Source organism: Pteropus alecto, unplaced genomic scaffold, assembly GCF_000325575.1.
Source record: "Pteropus alecto unplaced genomic scaffold, ASM32557v1 scaffold7, whole genome shotgun sequence".
In the NCBI taxonomy this organism is placed as follows: domain Eukaryota; kingdom Metazoa; phylum Chordata; class Mammalia; order Chiroptera; family Pteropodidae; genus Pteropus; species Pteropus alecto.
In genome coordinates, this window is record NW_006494614.1 from 23705813 (window position 1) to 23724764 (window position 18952).

An 18952-nucleotide genomic window follows, 5' to 3' on the forward strand; every position below is an offset into this window, starting at 1 on the left:
TGCTCAATGTTTCTTTAGTTAATGCTGGTTATACTTAATGCTGGTTATAGTTAATGCTGGTTCATCACTGAAGTCCTTATTACTGTCTTCACTGCTTTCTCTGTGAAGTAAATTAGCTTCAAACACTCAAGTCTTCTAAAAAATTTCCTTCAGTAACACTTGAATAGAGAGCAAATTTGAATCTCTATACACTTATGCTAAAATAGCATTTTATAATATAGATTAAAAAAATTTTAAACCTAGATTCATTAGTTTGTTTATTGTTCTTTTCTGCTTTGGACAGTAACCAGTATCCTGCTTTTAACAACATTTTTATTTCTCCAGCAGTGGCCTTGAAACCAGAAAACACTACTTGACTCAGTTTTGCCAGAGAAACAGATGTAATTTTTATCATATTTTTAGAAATACAGGTTTTAAAATTAACACATAGATCGAAATGGATAATTTCTAAATTCATAATGTGACAGTGTTGTCATTTCTCCTAAACCTAAGTTATCTCTTACAAAGAGCTATGTGAATCAAACTGGATATTACATATAAAACAATTAAATGAGAAAAAATATTAAATGTAAATTTAATAAACCTTGAACATTACTCATGCTGATGGTCTCATCTCTTTTTCTGACCTCAATGTCATTGATGGTGAAATCATGGAAGCTTGCTTGGTAGAAGTCAGGGTCCTTTGAAAACAACCTGTCTGGCTTGGCTTCCTCATTTCACTCATAACGATAGCCAGCATTTGTTGAGGGAGTGCTTGCTATTTGCTAGATATATTAATAAATGCTTTATACATATTATATTACATGTATTCTACTATGAGGCAAGAGTTATTATCCTATTTTACAGGTAAGAAGAATTAGCTGCAGAAAGATTAAGTAACATGCTCAAAGATATACACACAGGTAGTAAATTGCAGAGCTAGATATTGAGTATGTCTTTTTTTTTAACCTCAAAGCTTTATCCTAACCATTCACTACCCTCTCCCTAATTAAAAAGAAAATTATACAAGTGGCAAAACTGAGTATGAATACCCAGTATTCAGTATGACCGATTTATTCTTACATCATTATTCTAGATGGAAATAACTGAAGAAGCTATTGCTCCAGTTCTAACCAGAAGTGGCAGACTAACAAGAGTAATCTTGAAAGGTTCAAGTTCAAATGGTATAGAAAGCTCAGTGTCTATACAAGTTCAAGTCTGCCTATTTAAAGATGCTGTGGAGACTCATTTGAAGTGGAAAAAAAAAAAGTATCTAAATGGGAAGTGATTTCCCATCAGAAAGAAATCCCCAATAATGTTTTTTGTTACATCATTGCGATTCTGATGTTTGATACGAATGGTATCAAATTTTATATTGAAAGCTATTAAGCCTCATCTTTTACTAGGGAAAAAAAAAATACCTGGACTATCTTATAAATCATTACATAGATTATAAAAACACAGAGGACCTAAAATTCTCACCAGTCATCAAATACTATGACTATTAAATAACATCTTAAATCATTTAAAAAATTAAAACAATTGCAGGGTAAGTTGCGAATAAAGGCATAGTTAAACAGAAAAGAGAAAGCTATAAACTTTTTGCAAGAAAAGATACAAGGGGAAATTCAAAGGCATTAATACTTCATTCAAGCTTCTACAAATTTTTATGATGCAGTGAAGATATAACCTTAAAATTACTATTGATCTGCTTAAGAAATGTTAATAAGTCATTAGATATGGTGATATTATAACAGTAAAATGCTTTTCTAAATTTTATAAATGGTTAAAATGCACAAGTGAAAATTAATAACTTTCTAGCAAGTTATAGTCAAAATGTCATATAGAATAAGAATATATGACAAGAATAGTGTTTCATAAGTGATTATTTCAAGTACAGAATTTTTCTGATACATACAATTAAGCAAAGAAAATGCAGCATTTTCACCCTACTAGGGTTTGCTTCTCCCAATTCAGTTCTGTCTCATATGACATTATATTCAATCTACCCTTTTGTCCTTTGTGAGCAAAACTAGGGAGTCTTTGAAAATCCTCACCTAAGGACAAGTATTTTAAGACTAGCCTTAACATTTAATCTTTTTCTGTTACCAACAAGCTGTATGCACAAACTCAGATTTTCTTAATGGTCTTCAAAAAAAAAAATTTTTTTTTTTAAAGATTTTTGGCCACATTACTTAAGAATAATAGTACATTGGAAACTTGAATGGCAGAATCTACCAGATACACTGGTTCACCAAGAACAAAATTCAAGGCACAGTCAAATTCAGTTAATGATGATCTAGAATTAGAGTATGGGATTCACTGGTAAAGAACCTTCAAAAATCCACCAATTGCAGCTTACCCGGCTCTGTGTTTGAGCTTTTTATCTAGGATCCCATCTCTGGAAACAAGTTTATTAAATACCAAAATGCCAATCACCATGTTGACCTGTCAAACAGAAACAAAGGTTGACCTTTCAATGATATTAAAGGGAATCAGGTCTCTGTTTCTCCTGAAAGCACTGTTTTCTCAATTTACAACCACCACAGAATTAAATACTCACAATAGTAGTGACACGAAGCACTTCTCAAATATTTTATAAGTGCATAAAAGAATACAGAACAATTTAACATTGGTGTGTTAAAGTTTTAAAGTACATTAAGTACATTTGATTTCAATGCTTCACATTTAACACTGAAGAAATTAACTTTCAATTGCTTAACTTTTAAATGGTGCCATACTATGCCAATCTGGCATTCTTCTTTCTGAGTCACCCTTGAATAAAATCAATTGGCTAAATGGTTTTACCCTTGCCTGAGAGTCAAAGGATTTTGAGTCTCACAGTATGAGTCTAGTGTGAGCCCTGGCTACCAAAGGTGCTAAGGATTTGTCATTGCCCCGAGCAGGGAGAAGAGAATGCCTAAATTCCTAATGCTGTGTGGTTATTTCTCCTGTGGAGTGGGCAGCATTTTGATGCACCATGCCTTTCAAGACAAAGCAGAAAACCTATTCAACTCACCAGACTCCTTTAAAAGATGGACACTAACACCACTTCTTACAATGTGCTGTATTGAACACTTCTCAGCATTTTCTAAGACTCTCTTACTCTCTCTTAAAATGATTTAAATACAGCTGAAATGAAATCACATATATTTTTCGTTCTCAAGTAAAATTGTAAAAAGCTGCAGAGATAGCTGTGGTCTATTTGCAGCAGCTTATTATGATGAGTACCCACAGTTCTCTAATCTACCCGTAGTTTCTGATAAAGGAATCCATTCCAATAATGAAACCAAGATAATCAGAGAAAAATATTTCTTCTTTCTGTCTTCCTGTCCCTTACCTCCACCATCAACAGAATTTTGACGCTCCCCCAATACAAACGATAATTACACTGAAACTAGTTTTTCACAAAAAAAATCTCTTTAAATCAAGCAGGATGACTAGTTAAAAAAAAAATTCCACTTCCCCCAATTCGCTTTGGCCAGATGAAATATAAAGCTGAAATATGTTTAATTCTTGATGTAAGGAAAATGCAAAGCACCTGTGAGGCGGGGACTTCAGAGGTGTCACTCCTCAGAGCTTCCTGACAAGACACCATTTAATCAGGAGACTTACTCATCTTCGAACTTCTCATTATTTAAACCAATAAAAAAAGTGTATTTCAAGGATTCTATTAATCTCCAATTAATCAGGAGGAGATTCATCACCACTCCAAAAACATACTTTGGTCTTTCAATTATACACATACTCTTTGTTTCTTCATTTTATGGTTATATGTATATTAACCTAGTAGCTTAGGGAAATAATTCAATTGATTAAATAAAAATTCAATGCAGCAGACAAAAATTATATCTAATAGTTCCAGTTCTCCTATGCTCTTCTCAACACTTATGTCTAGATTTTATTTCTCTTGTGAATATTAACAGTTCCTGCTCTTTGTATAGAGTGAAAACTTTAAAGGAAGAAAATGTCACATAGAGTTAAGAAAGGTGTCGCTAGTTCCCAATTTATTGAATGAATTGTTCAAGAAACCAAAGGAAAATTTTCTAATTAGAAACCTAATTGCATAGTGATATAGATTTTTGTATTTAATTCAGATCATTTCTTTACTCCCTTACATTTTTCAAAGGTTTACTGAACAAGAAAGATTTGTAATCAGTAAATTCAGAGAGAGAGAAAGGCAAATCGGTAGGAAATTTTCATGTTCCTATAATTAAACATGTACAGAAATTAGTTTTAATTCCAAAAAGAAAAAAATTGGAATCCTCATGCATAACATGGCAGGGGTTCTCAACTGGGGGTGATTTTTACCCTCAGGAAGCACTGAGAAATGTCTGGAGACATTTTTGATTGGGAAAAAAAAAAGTGATATTACTGATATCTAGCAGGTAGAGGCCAAGACGGCCCCACAGCAAAGAAATAGCTGGTCCAAAACCTCTGCAAAGCTGAGGCTGAGAAACTTGGCATATGGACATGTATTTTCTCATTGATATTTGGCTGCAGCAGCATTTATTAAGTTTAAGAGGTCTCAACTATATAGATTATATAGAACAGTAGAAAGGTAAAATGATCATAAGCGATGAAGTTTTATACATAAAAGAATTTATTGACACTCAAACTTCTTTACAAATATGAAATTACTGTAAGAGAAATTCCATACTCCGTTTAATATTTTTCAATCTTTAAAACAGGAATATTTTGGAGTAATAAGGACTGAATAGCAGTTGATATTCAAATTTAAGTAATAATTCATTGAACTTTAATATTTCTACACAACAAACACAAAATTGCCACTCTAATTGAAATAAAATAGTCTTTAAAATTTTTTTTTTGCTAAGAAAACAAAATAAATTGATCTCAATTTTTACCAGGACAACGGCTGCCGCAGGTCCAACAAAAGCGTAGAGTAGTCCTCCTTCAAGAGAGAGCCAGCAACTGAAAATAACATCAGATAAAAACTAACAAAAATTAGTGATAAGTGTTAAATCACGGAAGTGTGATACAAATAACTTGGACTATGTGCTTAGCCTTGGAATTGTGACAAATTTCAAAGCTTTGTAATAAAAAAAAAATGCATAGAAGATGTGGGAAAAGCTAAAATTAGAGCAGTTCATGAGTGAAAAATACTATATATGTCTCACAGAAAAGAAACTTATTTAAGGCTTTACTTTCGGGCAGTTAAAACATTTTAGGTAAATTACTCTTGCAGTGAGATTTTTATATTGACTTTCAGTACAAAGATGACAAGTTGTGTAAAACACTGCACTGCATTCATTATAGAATTGTCAAATATATACTTTTAAGCAAAATTGTTTTTAGAGTCTTAGACATGCCATTTACCAGATCTTCCTTGAGGCCACTGAGCTACTGGGAGAAACCGACTTAAAAGCTATCATTGCAGTGAATGGATAATTTACATGGATAGTTTGCATGCTTTTTTTTTTCTTTCTAATTTTACTTTTTCCCCAAAGTACTAAGAAAATTCACAAGAGATAAACTTTTGATTAAAATCAGTGCAGCTGTATTTATTTCAATTACTAAATTCACCAAGAGATGCAGGTTTGCACTGATAGAGACATGGTAACCCATTTAAGAAAAAACATTCATTCTCACACAGCACAGGAAAACCCAAGAGGACATGGGGCTTGGCACTGGAGGCTTTGCAAGGTGGCTCATCTGCTCATGCAGAATTCAGGAGAGTCAAATGAGGAAACTATGAGGGACCATTTTATCACTGTTGATGAAAAGGGTCATGCCCACGATTTCATGTGCTTGTTTTTGACATGTGACTGTTTTCAACAGTACTTATCAGTCCACAGAATCAGAATGCTGCCTTCGAAATTAACAATTGTTCTGTGTCTGTTCTAACAACAAACTTCTATATTTGTTGCGGTAGTAGTTACATGACTTATGCATTTGTTAAAACTCACAGAACTCTAAACCTAATGTTACTCCGTGTACACTATAACTTAACATTTTTCATCTAGCAATTTTATATACATACACACACACACATACATGTATCAATTAAATCCACAACACAAATGCATGTATGTCTGTGTGCAAAGTCTCCATTTAGTTATTGCTTCTTGCCATGACAGCAGACAGATAAAATTCTGCTTTCCCACTTTGTGACTGATGATTTAATATCTATTTTTTAAATAAAATACCTGGAGAAAAATCTTTAAGTGTGATAGAACACTTTAGTTTGGTGTCTCTGAGACTGCCACTAAATTTCTATATTTGTGTGTAAGTTAATCTTTGTATTATATTTGGTTTTAATCATAAGCTCCTTGAAAGTTAGAACCATATCATCCATAATCCTACATCTTTCCATATCCCCAATACAGTACCATTCAAATACTGGATTTATACCGAAGAAATCATATTATTGTAAAAAGCAACTGCTTAAAGGAAATACTGCTGGAGTAAGCACTGCTTGACAACATAAGATATCAGGGAGGTTTTCTTCTCCTGATAATATAGATTGCATAAGAAAAACAAGTGCTCTGATGACACTGAGTTCTTTAAATTCTTTAGATGTTTCTTTTGGATGGACAAGTGATGTCTCTTGGCACACTCAATTTGAGTGAACCTATCGAAGAGCCTAATAATTAGCAGTGGTTCTTATCTCAAACCTAAAGACAATTAAACAGAACACTTCACTTTAAAATTCATCCTTCTAATAAGATATACATCTTTCTCCCCACTTCTCAATGCCTCCTCAGCTTGAAAAAACAGATAAAGTAAAATATGAAAATGCATTGTATTACATTTGAAATATAAACTTTATTTATAAATCCTCTCATAGAATTTATTAGTATTACAGTTATGATTAATTAGGATGAGCTGATATCATACCCCTTTTTCTCTCTTCTAATTTCTTCCCATAGCCCAGGCAATTCCTAATCTGGAATCTATTGATTCCCCTGATCTATAAGTGTTAGAATGTATTATCCTAACATAGACAAGAAAACTTGAACAAACATGACAAAAGGTTGTTGATACCGATATATATCATCATCGGTGAAATTAGAAGCTCAGATCAGAATTACATTCTAAAAGGTAAACATGTCAAGATTTATCCAGTTCTATAACAGTGTGTTTGAGATTGAACATGCAAAGTACATACTGAAATATTTAAAAAGTCAAGTACTCTGGTCTTATAGAGAAATGGGAAATTGAAACAAGGATTCTGAACAGTGATGTGGCATTTATTCTCTAACTTTCGTGCATTTAAACAACCCAACTTCATTTCTCACTAATGTGATTTCTACCATTGTCAATGACTCAATGACAAAATGCAAACCATCAGCAGTGCCCACCAAGACTAATGAAGCACATTGATGATTTACTTGATTATAAACATGATTTATCACTGTGGATTGACTTACTAGTGATCAGTGCCATATCCTTTTGTCCTGGTGAAGCCTACTGATGTGGCCACTACTAATGCTGGTAAACCTGTAAGAAAAACATTGTCACACTTCACATTCAGGTATAACCACTGTGCATACTGGCTCAAGAGAGGCTAGGACAAACTCGAAACGATTAAATCGGAGGAACTACCTTTGGATGAATCACTTCATAAAGCATGTTTCCATTACAAAATTTCTTTCAAGTACAAAAATATGAGAGCGACAGCTGAGTTTTTAACTCAGTGCACTTCTCTGATGTTGCTAGGTTACCATCGCATTTGGCATGGGTTTAAAGGAAACTAATAACAGAGATTTAGTATATATTTTAAGTTATTTTTTCCCTAGAGGTTTACACTGTTATAAAGGAAATTTACAGTTAGAAAATCAGAAAGGCTAAAAAAAAAAGAAAAAAGGATGTTAAGGTGTGACAGAATATCCCAGAAGTGGAACGAACATTCAAGTGGCCATAAATTGATCCACATCAAATTGTATTTATAAGGTATTAAAAAAAAATCTTAGCACTTAATTCTTTATTATTTACTTATGATAACAAGAAAGTAGGAACATCGTTAAGAGCCATAATAAATTAAGTTTTGGGCTTTCTAATTATCCTCCTTTAACAATCCTGAATGACGGTCAGACAATACATGCCAATTTCTCTTCATGGACCTCTATGTAGGTATCAGTCCATGTTTTGCTCAGTCCCTCCCCTGTACCAATTCTGATCTGACACCTTTTATATTTATATAAATCATACCTTACTCAAGTTCAATGGAACCTCTCTAATCTATGCTGTTTAAATTCTAATCTATGCTGTTTAAATTCATTTTTAAGTTTTGGTCATGCCTTCTTTTCAGGAAGACCATATTTTGTAAAATCCATCAGCTAATCACCTTCTTCTCCTTCCTGCTATTCTTTTCTGTGAGTCTTTTCAAGTGATATGAGGTTTAATGACAAGAACTATGAAGAGTACCTCAAAGGGATATATATTTTTTAACAAATACTGGTGTGTGTAACTTCTCTCTCTCTCTTTCCATATATATATGGAAATATATATGGAAACATATATACATATATATCACGTATAATTATATATATGAAATATAAAATGTCTCCTCCTCTTCTACTTCCCTCTTCTTTATGCATTTCATGAATGTCATTAGTTGACTTTTTTGATTGACTAGAACACGTTCATTAGGAAAAAGACCTCTCCTGGGTCATACCTGAAGAGTTAAGAGTTTTCATTCCATATAATTTAGATTTAACATTTTTTTTTCTAAATTTACTATGTTGCACTTAGCCATAATGAAACTCATGTGCCACTATTCTGCTTACTCACAGACTTCCTGATAATCTAGTACCATCAGTTGTGCATTTTTGCTACCCAGAGTAGGTTAATATTAACTGTAAACTTGGAGATTAACCGAATCCTCTCCTCAAGATCTTTGGTAATGATGTTAAATTTCTGAAATTCACCAATTCTGAAAATCACCATTCTTTATGCTTCAAGAAGAGTCTTCTTTACTTGCATTCTATACTTTTTGGGTCTATGGTACTAATTGATGACAAGAATGTCCCCCTTTCCCAATTTCATACCAGTCCAACATTAGGTCTTTGAAGTGAAATCCAGACAAAAATTTTATGAAAGTATAAGTAGAATACATTCTCTAATTTCTTAACAGCTTTCCCATTTTTTTATTAGGGCAAAGAGCCCAAATACATTAGCCAGATGTGACAGACCTTTGCTGAAACCTGATAGATAATCTTTAAGTGTTCTTAATCCTATTTTTTTTCCCAGCATTAATTATTCTGGTGTTGTATTAAGTCTACTATTTTTTTGTAATATTTTGGGCTCCCTCGAGCATTTCATTCTCCAGTCACTTGGTACATTAGGTATTTCTCATGTATTTGGTCCAAAATTTCTCAGTGTTTTTAGTGCAAGTCTTTTGAAACTCAGATGCAAACATGTCAAAATCCTGGGGTTTTTCTAAAACTAGTTTCTTAAACTAATTCTAATTAAACTAAATGAATTCATTAATTCATATAAACATTAGAATTGGCCCTATGAAATGCATAGACCTTCAAGGTGTCTTTTAAAAGGCAATTTAAGAGAAACTTTTCCTAATAAAGATAAGCAAAGAATTAATTAATTCTCAGTCTGTCAACAATTCTATTTTTCCTTTGAGGACCTGACTGGATGTTCAGGAGGTTTCATTCATTCTCTAACTGGCTTTTTCCTGTGGCATGAATAGCTGTAGTCTTTAATTGTTTTGAGCGCTCTTGGAATGAATTCCTCAGTTTTCTTGTGGTAGATATATGACTAGTGTACATAACTTCAAGCCCTGAATATATTAAAACATTTTGCATTTTTGGAACATATTAGCAGAGAACACTTTGTTTTTCTGCCTGTAGATATCTTAGGCCTCATCTCACACCATTCATTGTTAACTGACTAGCCATGTGGTCATCCAATATTCACTCCTTTTTAAAGTTCCAAATGCCCAAAGAAAGTTCAAAAATGACCAGCCTCATATATTTTCACTTCCATATATCAAATTAGACACAAATAAAAGCAGCCTGAGGATAATCACAATCTACTGTTTTATTATATGTGTTTCGTCATTTTAACAAGAGCACAAAGGGTATATTAACATGCTTACCCCATCCAAGGCACAAAAAGCGTTTCCTTATAAGCCGTGTCCTAATTTTTCCAGTTACAGCCATATATGACTGCCACGCCTCAGTTAAAACCCAACAGAATGAAGCCAGGAAGAAAAAGTGCAAAAATGCAGTAGTGGTTGTGCAGATGCTCTGTGGAAACAAAAAAGACTCACACTGAGTATGAGAGGGAATCACGTGTCCTTCAGAGGACTGTTAATCTCCTTTTCATTGCTTTTATGTCAGATATCTATCTCTCCTCTGTGACAAAGTAATTATTTACAGAAATTAGAGACCCTGTAGTCTTTATGCTGTATACAATATCAATGATAGAAAAAAAAGTCTTAATTCCATTTGTATGTTCAATTTTTTATGAGAAGAGCCTGAATGTAAATTTAAACTCAAGGGAGATTAAAATTACTGCTTTACTTAAAAGTTTTTCTTGACATGTAATTGTGGGAAAGGTCCTTTCTTTGGTTTAACTTAAATTACAGATATCTTGCATAATTCTTTTGTCTACATTCTTTATCCTTCCTTTTTAACTGCTAATTCTTTGTAGTTTTATCTGTGTCGATATTAAGATTACATAGCAACAGCCTTTGAAAAGGAAAAATCACTTTGCTTTAATACAAGTGTGATATTCAAGGTATAAGAGCAGAGCATAAAATGGTTTGGCTAATAGCCTAGTACAAAAATAACTTACAGGTAGATGGGGTAAAAGTGGTCAAATATGTGGTGACAGAAAGAAATTTAACTATGGGCGGTAAACACACAATGCAATATATATATATGCATTACTGTTAAATTGTACTCCTGAAACTTACTAGATTTTGTTAACTAATGTACCAATACTAATTAAAAAAATAAATGTCACTCAAACATCATAGCTAGTAATAACAATGAAAATAATAGTAATAATAATTATAGCTTTTTAAATTGGGTGTCGTTCTAATGAGTTAAGTACTTTGCAGATATCATTTTGCTCAAAATTTTCAAACGCCTTAAGAGGTGTAGTAATATTTCTCCTGATATATAATGTTGAAGATTCTAAAGCTTAGAAAGGTTAGTAAAGATCAAAGATGTGTATGGAACCCAAGCCTGTCTGATACCAAAGTCAGGGAACTTAAACAATTTATTACATTAAATTTTTAGGTACTTATCTTTTCTCTACTATTCTATTAAGGTACTTTTTAAGTTGAGTTGTGCCATTGCTATATCATCTGAGTTACAACATTTCTTTAATGAATATATTTTATTAAAAAAACAGATATTTCATAGTACTTAATACATTACTCTGTTATTACATTATAATGTGTGCTCTAATCGAATTATTTAAAAAAAACTAATCGAGTCACTGCAAGTACACAGTCATGATTTCATAGATATTTTTCTTTCTGCAACTTAATCACTCTGAATCTGCCATTAGTTACTTGTGACTCATCTGCAAAGATGAGCAACTTCATCTTGGTAAAGGCTGCTACTTATTTCACTATTGGTATAATTTCTTTGTGTAAATCTTATTAAAATAAGTCTTTATAAACCAGAACCAGTAACTGAACTAGTTTCTTCCTTTGTCAGTCTCAGTCATGCTCTTATCAAAAACTGAAGAGAGCAAAACATTGAACTAGAAAAAAGTCATAAAAATTCATAATAAAAAAATAAAAATACAACTTCCATCCTCCCACCTCTACTCCAATCCACAGCTAAAGCATATCTTTTTTAAATTTAGGCCCAAATTAGTCATATTATTTGTTTATTTTGTTGAAATTCACCAGATGTTAATTTAGCTTTCCAGTTCTTCTAATCCTATAAAAAGAACTTTACCATGTTTATCTCACCAGGTTGTTTTAATGATGAGAGATAATGTATAGAAGCTGAGTAGCACTGTGTTAGGCATATTGCAAGTTCTCAACCGATCATGATAATTATCATCATTTTAAATAGTACTTACAAAGATTTTACCATTTCTCCACAATTTCTCCACATGTGATTCCTTATTTCATGTAGTACTTAAATCTACTTAGTACTTAAATTTATTCTTATCAAGATAACTCTCAGTATGATAAAGTCATGGATTCCTAGCACCCTCTCCTTCATACATTTACTCTTTTACAGGCATAATGTAGTTGTAGCATTAACCAACTGAAATTCCTGCTATACTTGAGACATTGAGACTTTTTTCTCAGTTAAGATTTAAACATCTTTATGGTGACTACTTTGCTCATTCCTCATATGCAGTCCTTGATCCCAACTTGAATTTCAAAGATTACTTTTCCATTCAATTCCTAAAGACTAGTTATACTTTCTTTTTCACTTGTCATTCCTCCCACTGATCTGTCTCAACTGTGTGGGCTAGCAAAGGTATCTCATTTCTATTTTTAAACTATCAATAAAGGATTATATAAAACAATGTAAAGATGTTGAAATGTTAAATGCTAAGTGCTGAATGCACTGAAGTTTTATAAGAATTAATATAATGCTCAATGTTGCAATACAGAAACTTTTAATTTGCTCTCTACATAGTGTGTTACTTTGGGACTTCCTGATACTATAACGTGAATTAAAATACATGTAATTTGGGGCTATTGATATTTATTTTAATAATTAATGTCTCTCTGGACAATAACATGGTCACAACCTGTATAGGAAAATGTATAGAAACTAAATTAGTAAAACCTATTTCTACGGGCAGGAGCATTCTACTATGATCAGATGAATATTCATATGTCTTAAAAGTGATCCAAGTATGGAGGTAAGGCTAGGGAATGTTTATATGTGGACTACAAATGTCTAAAGCCACAAAACTAATCTTAAATGAAGAGTGTAGCAAAATCCAGGATCCTGAGAAAGAGAAAGGAAGCTACATTTTGTTTCATCACCACATGCGGAATCAGTATAAAATCAGATACTCCACACAGTAAAATACACACTGATTTTTCTACTGATATATTTTCTAAGCTGTCATTTTAAAATACAACTTTTATAATAGCAATTTTCAAAGGAACTCTACTATTTTACACATCTGACACATCAGTTTCCACAAGGGCAGCCATCCTAATGTTCAGGGCTCGGCCTTCTCTGATTTCTTCTCCCACACCAGCAGCCCATAAAGACCTTAGATCCCCTCAGTCCTGTGGACTTTTCTACTTATAAATTTCAATTCCTGATTCTCCATTTCTATAAACAGGCTCCTATCTTGTCACCTGCTCAGTTCTTGTCACCACCGGCCCCACTGTTGTGACCTCCAGTAATACAGCTTCTTTTTAGCCTCTGTGTGTCTGCTCGTGACTCCCCCCACAGCTGGGTCTTCACAGTTCACCATCTGCCTTGCCAAATCCCAATCTGGTTCTGCTTTAAAGCTGGATTAACAAATATTACAAAATTTGAAAAGATATTTAAATTGGAAAACTGAGCACTGTTTATAACTATCACCCTCTCATATACCCTTTACCTCAAATCCTTAGAGACAACAGATGACATTTCATAAAATAAGTGGGGAAAAAAAGAAGTGTAAACTGTGTGGTCTAGAAACTGTGAGAAATGCCTAAAAAACAGAAAGCAGATGAGTGCACATGAAGAATACTGCAGCCCAAAGCTAGATATTAGTAGCAGAGATTAAGACAAGGAAAGTAGGAGATTTAAGATACATGATGACACAGAGTTCTAACGACAGTTTAAAATTACTTCCAGAAGGACAAAATAGAGAAAATTGGGGTAAAAGGCAGCATTTAAAGAAATATTATGGAAAAATTTCTCAGAGCTTTTAAAGATCCTCCTGGCTATAGGATAAATTAAAGATAAAACATACACATACACAAACACCCCATACCCCCCCGCCCCAGATACACTGTGATGAAATTTGTAAACATCGAGAATAAAGAGAAACTCTTAAAAGCTTTCACAATCAAAAGAAATATTTCTTACAAAGAAATAAGAATAAAATTGACATCAGACTCCATGTAAGCAACCCAGGATATAAGAAGGAAGTGGAATAATATCTTCAACATTCTAAGGAAAAATAATTTTGAAGATAGCATTCTACACCAACTAAACTCTTATTTAAGTGAGAGGCAGAAATAGGATATTTTTAGAACTGAAAGGAACTTTGAAGTTTTACTGCCTCAAGATTATCTTTAAAAGAACTGCTAGACAATATAAACCTATAGTAATAGGGAGAAATTCAGGAAAAGGAATGATATAAAAGAAGTAAAGAAAGTAATAGATAATAAAGAAAGTAACAAAATATATTGAGTCTAAATAAATATTAAAACATTTATAAATATTTATGCTTTTTAAGTATAGCCACTTGGACACAAATATAAAATAATATTAATGAGAAAGATATAAAAGTTGCAGGGGAGCCAGGGAAAATGAAAGTATGCTAACCCTCTTGTTTTGCTCTCAGAAATATTAGAGATACTAATTAGATGTTAGAAAAAAATGTTTGAGCACTTTACATTGTTAATGTAAAGGTAACCACAAGACGATAGAAACAAATAATATATTGTAAAATAGAAGAAAAACAGAACTAGGGGAAAATTTATCAGAACAATTAAAGGTGGGCAAAGGGACAACAAAAAACTAGAAAACATAATAAATAGAAAAAAAAAGACAACAAGAATATCAGAATATCAGGAATCAAAATATCAGAAATCACAATAAGTAGGAATGCTTTAAATTTACTAGTTAAAAGTTTACAACTTTTATAATACATAAAAAAATCAAAATCCAGTACTGTATTTATGAGACATACCTCAAATCCAATGACATAGGAAGATTTAGAATAAAGAGATGAAAAGAGCAAATTAAGCAAATGCTAATATGCTAAAATCAGATGTCATAGTGCTAATATTGAAAATAAAAAGCATTAAAAGAGATGAAGAAAGATTTTTCATACTGATAAAAGGAATAGGAGATAGAGAAGTTTCCAAAGTAACACATCTCTATGAAACTAACAATTTTTCCAAGTATATGGAACAACAACTGAGAAAACTATAAGAATAAACTGTCAAACTAAGTTTAAAATGAAAGACTTAACATGTAGCTCTCAGAAAACCACAGAAAAAGTGGGAGAAAAATATGGAATATTAAGATAAAAATCAATAAAACTGATTCTTTCTTTGCAATATTATACATAAGAATGAGAGTATGTACAGTTCTTTAAGCTACAAATGGAATAAAAGTTAACTAGTCCTAGGGCAAAAAGTAAAATTAAATAGATTCATAAAAATATAACATATGGGACATATTCACAAACTGCAAGGTAATGAAATTAGAAATAAAAATTAAGATTTTGTACCCCTTGTGGGGAAAACTTTTAAATAATTATTGAATTAAAAATAAATTAAAATCTAAATTACAGACTATTTAGAGCTTAAAAACAAGGCAGTATTTATATCAAAACTTTGTTATGACAATACTCATGATAGTTATAGCCCACATAGAAAACAATAGAAAATGAAATTAAGTGAACTACTTAAAGAAATGATAAGAAGAACTTTAAGAGATAAAAGCAGAAATTAACAAAACAGGAAATAAAAAAACAGTATAACTGATCTATAAAACCCAAGCTAATTTAAAAGGCCAATAAAACGACTAAACCTTTGGCAATTGTGATTTTTTTTTTTAAAGGTAGAGGATGAGACAAAATAAATAACATTAGGAATAACAAAGGCTATTAAAATTACCATTAAAGAATAGCATGTACTATAAATATGTAAATTTGAAAAACTATATAAAATAACTTTATTCTAGATAAAACATAAATAATCAAACTTGGCCTGAGAGAAAAAATGATCTTAGATAAAATAAAAGATAAAAAAAATTCTTCAAAAATAAAAGTTTCAGAAAAATTTACAAATTCTTATAAACTTAGGAAATATATAATTCTCATTTTACAAAACATTTTCAGGCCAAAGAAAAAGATTAGAAACATCTGACTCATTTTACCAGGCTAGCATAACACTGCTACCAAAATGAAGAAGAAAGCTATAAGCACTTCACTTACCTATATAAGTGTTAAAGTATTAAATAAAAGAACAAACGCAGAAATTCAGTAAAGGGTAATAAACCACTATCGATTAAGACTGTATGTAATAATGCAGAATAATTCAACATTAAAAATAACCTCAATTTACTGTATTAACAGATTAAAGACACCATGTGATCATATCAATAAATGTGAAAACACTTAATAAAATTCAAAACCCAATTATCATTTAAAAAAATATTCATTGCGAATTATGAATAGAGAACACTTAATAAAGGTTATATCTCAAAAACTTATGCTAAAAATCATACATAAAAAGGATTCCCATCAGTCATTAATAATAGAAGTATGTCCACCATTACCTCTACTATTCTAAAATGTATAGAGCAAATTGAAAGAACAGAACAAAGCTCTAGAAAAAAGAACATCTAGTTACCTAGAAGGGAGCTCCCATAAGATTGTCAGCTGATTTCTCAATGGAAACTTTGCAGGCTAGAAGAGATTGGCATGAAATATTCAAAGTGATGAAAAGTAAGAACCTACAACCAAGATTACTCTACCCATCAAAGCTATCATTTAGAGTTGAAGGACAGATAAAGAGCTTCCTAGACAAGAAAAATCTAAAGGAATTCATCAAACCAAATCAGTATTAAAAGAAATGTTAGAGGAACTTCTTTAGGAAGAAGAAAAAATATCAAAAATATAAATAATAAAATAACGATGATTACATATCTATCAACAATTACTTAAATGTAAATAAATTAACTGTTCTCATCAAAAGACACAGAGGCTAAATGGATAAAAAACAAAGCCCTTACACATGTTGCCTACAAGAGACTCACTTCAAATCAAAAGACACACACAGACTAAAAGTAAAGGTATGGAAAAAAATATTTCATGAAAATGGAAAAAAAAAAAAAAAAAAAGCTAGGATAGCAATACTTATACCAAACAAAATAGACTGTAAAACAAAGGGTATAACAAGAGACAAAGAAGGACTCAGTAATCTCGCTTCTGGGTATTTATCTGAAGAAACCCAAAATGCTACTTCAAAGGGGCATGTAAATCCATATGTTAAGCATTATTTACAATAGCATTTACTTAAGCATTATTTACAATGGCAAAGATGTGGAGGCAACCTGGGTGTTCATCAAAAGATAAATGGATAAAGAAGAGGTAGTACATATATACAATGGAATATTATTCAACCATATAAAAGAACAAAATCTTACCATTTGCAACATGATAGACCTAGAAAATATTGTGCTGAGTGGAGTAAGTCAGACAGAGAAAAACAAATGCCATATGATTTCACTTACATGTGGAATCTAAAGAACAAAATAAACAAACAAAACAGAAACAAACTCATAGATACAGAGAACATTTTGATGGTTGCCAGATGGAAGTCGGGGTAGGGGGCCGGGTGAAAAAGGGGAAGGGATTAAGATGAACAAATTGGTAGTTACAAAATGGTGATGGGGATGTAAAGTATAGCATAAGGAATATAGTCACCAATATTGTACTATGCATGGTGACAGATGGATACTAGATTTATCATGGTGGTCACTTCATAAAATATATAAATGTCTAATCTTCATGTTGTACACCTGAAACTAATAATATTGTATGCCAACTATAATTGAAAAATAAAAAAAATATTAAAATAATATGTATAGGAACAAGAAAAAGCAATAGAAAAGACCACATTTTTATCAATGCAGATAATGTATTTTCCAATACAATGATTTTCCAAAATAATGATTTTCCAATAATTTTATTGGAAAATCCAAGAAGATCAATTTTTAGATGATATAACTCCTTATTAGAAAATCCAAGAGGATCAATTTTTAAACTATTAGAAATAAGACCCTATAAGGTGGCTGGATACAAAATCAACATACAAAAATTATATTTCCTGTACACAGATCAATATACAAAACCAATTTTCCTATACATCAAAAATGTCCATTGGAAAATGTAATACAAAATTTCTAATTAATCATGACAGATATATCTCTCCTCTCCCACCCACAACATGTTAAAATGACCGTTATTAAGCCACAGGAAAAAGATAATAGGCAGTAGACAACAGTAAACCCAAAGTGTAGACAAATTCAGAAGATGAAGGAAGAGGATGTCACTGACTTATGATGGCAGAGAAAGTATAGCCTAAGTACTTGTAGGGCATGTGGGGAGGTGGTGGTGATGATGGACATACTGATTGTAAAGGACCCATTGCTCTGAAGACCTTTTGAAGGATTTAATACTTGGAAAGAGTAGGGGCCAGAAAGAGAAGGAAGACATAGCTATGCATGGGGCAGAAAAAGAGAGAGGTTATTTGAAAAATCTATACATAGAATAATTGAAACCTTGTGTTTCTTCCTCAACTTAATGTAGCCCAGCACTGTAACAAGGAGGTTTAGTCTTTGAAAAATTGAATGGGTTGGGTTCTGAACTCAGGCACCAGTCTTATTAGTGAGTAGATGTAGAAGGCAGACACACGTGTATGTATTAAACCATAGGGTCCTCCCCCTCAGTTCTACTCCTAGAATGTCAGCACATTAGAGATTAAGATTCTTCCCTGAAGCGGGGAAAAATCTTCATACTCTGGCTCATTCTTGATTTACATACTGTCAAATCTACTTTTCAATAAGTCTATCTACCCATGTAAAGCTTCAAGTCACTTTTAAAGCCTCTGCTTTTATATACGAATATATAGTCAAGGATAATCAGATAATTGAGAAGATCTTCTAATTAGGAAATGAGGAAAAAAAAAAAAAAAAAAGCCAAGCAAAGAAAAAGAACAAATGGGGAGAAACAATAGAGATAACAAAATAAAAACTTTAAAAAAAGACAAAGTTTTTCAGAAACTAAGAAAACTGCACCTATGAAACAAAATCATTAGGGA

General features: G+C 32.0%; 1 protein-coding gene across 2 annotated transcripts in view; it reads right to left on the reverse strand.

The window, feature by feature from the left end:
- ADGRB3 (adhesion G protein-coupled receptor B3) overlaps positions 1-18952 on the reverse strand; it is a 659277-nt gene that overhangs the window by 46393 nt on the left and 593932 nt on the right. For both annotated transcript variants that reach the window (XM_006926408.1, XM_006926409.2), the window contains 4 exons: positions 10058-10208; positions 7374-7443; positions 4848-4914; positions 2342-2427 (listed from right to left, as the gene is read on the reverse strand). In XM_006926408.1, the coding sequence (XP_006926470.1) occupies positions 2342-2427; positions 4848-4914; positions 7374-7443; positions 10058-10208 (374 nt within the window). The remainder of the gene's footprint in view (positions 1-2341; positions 2428-4847; positions 4915-7373; positions 7444-10057; positions 10209-18952) is intronic.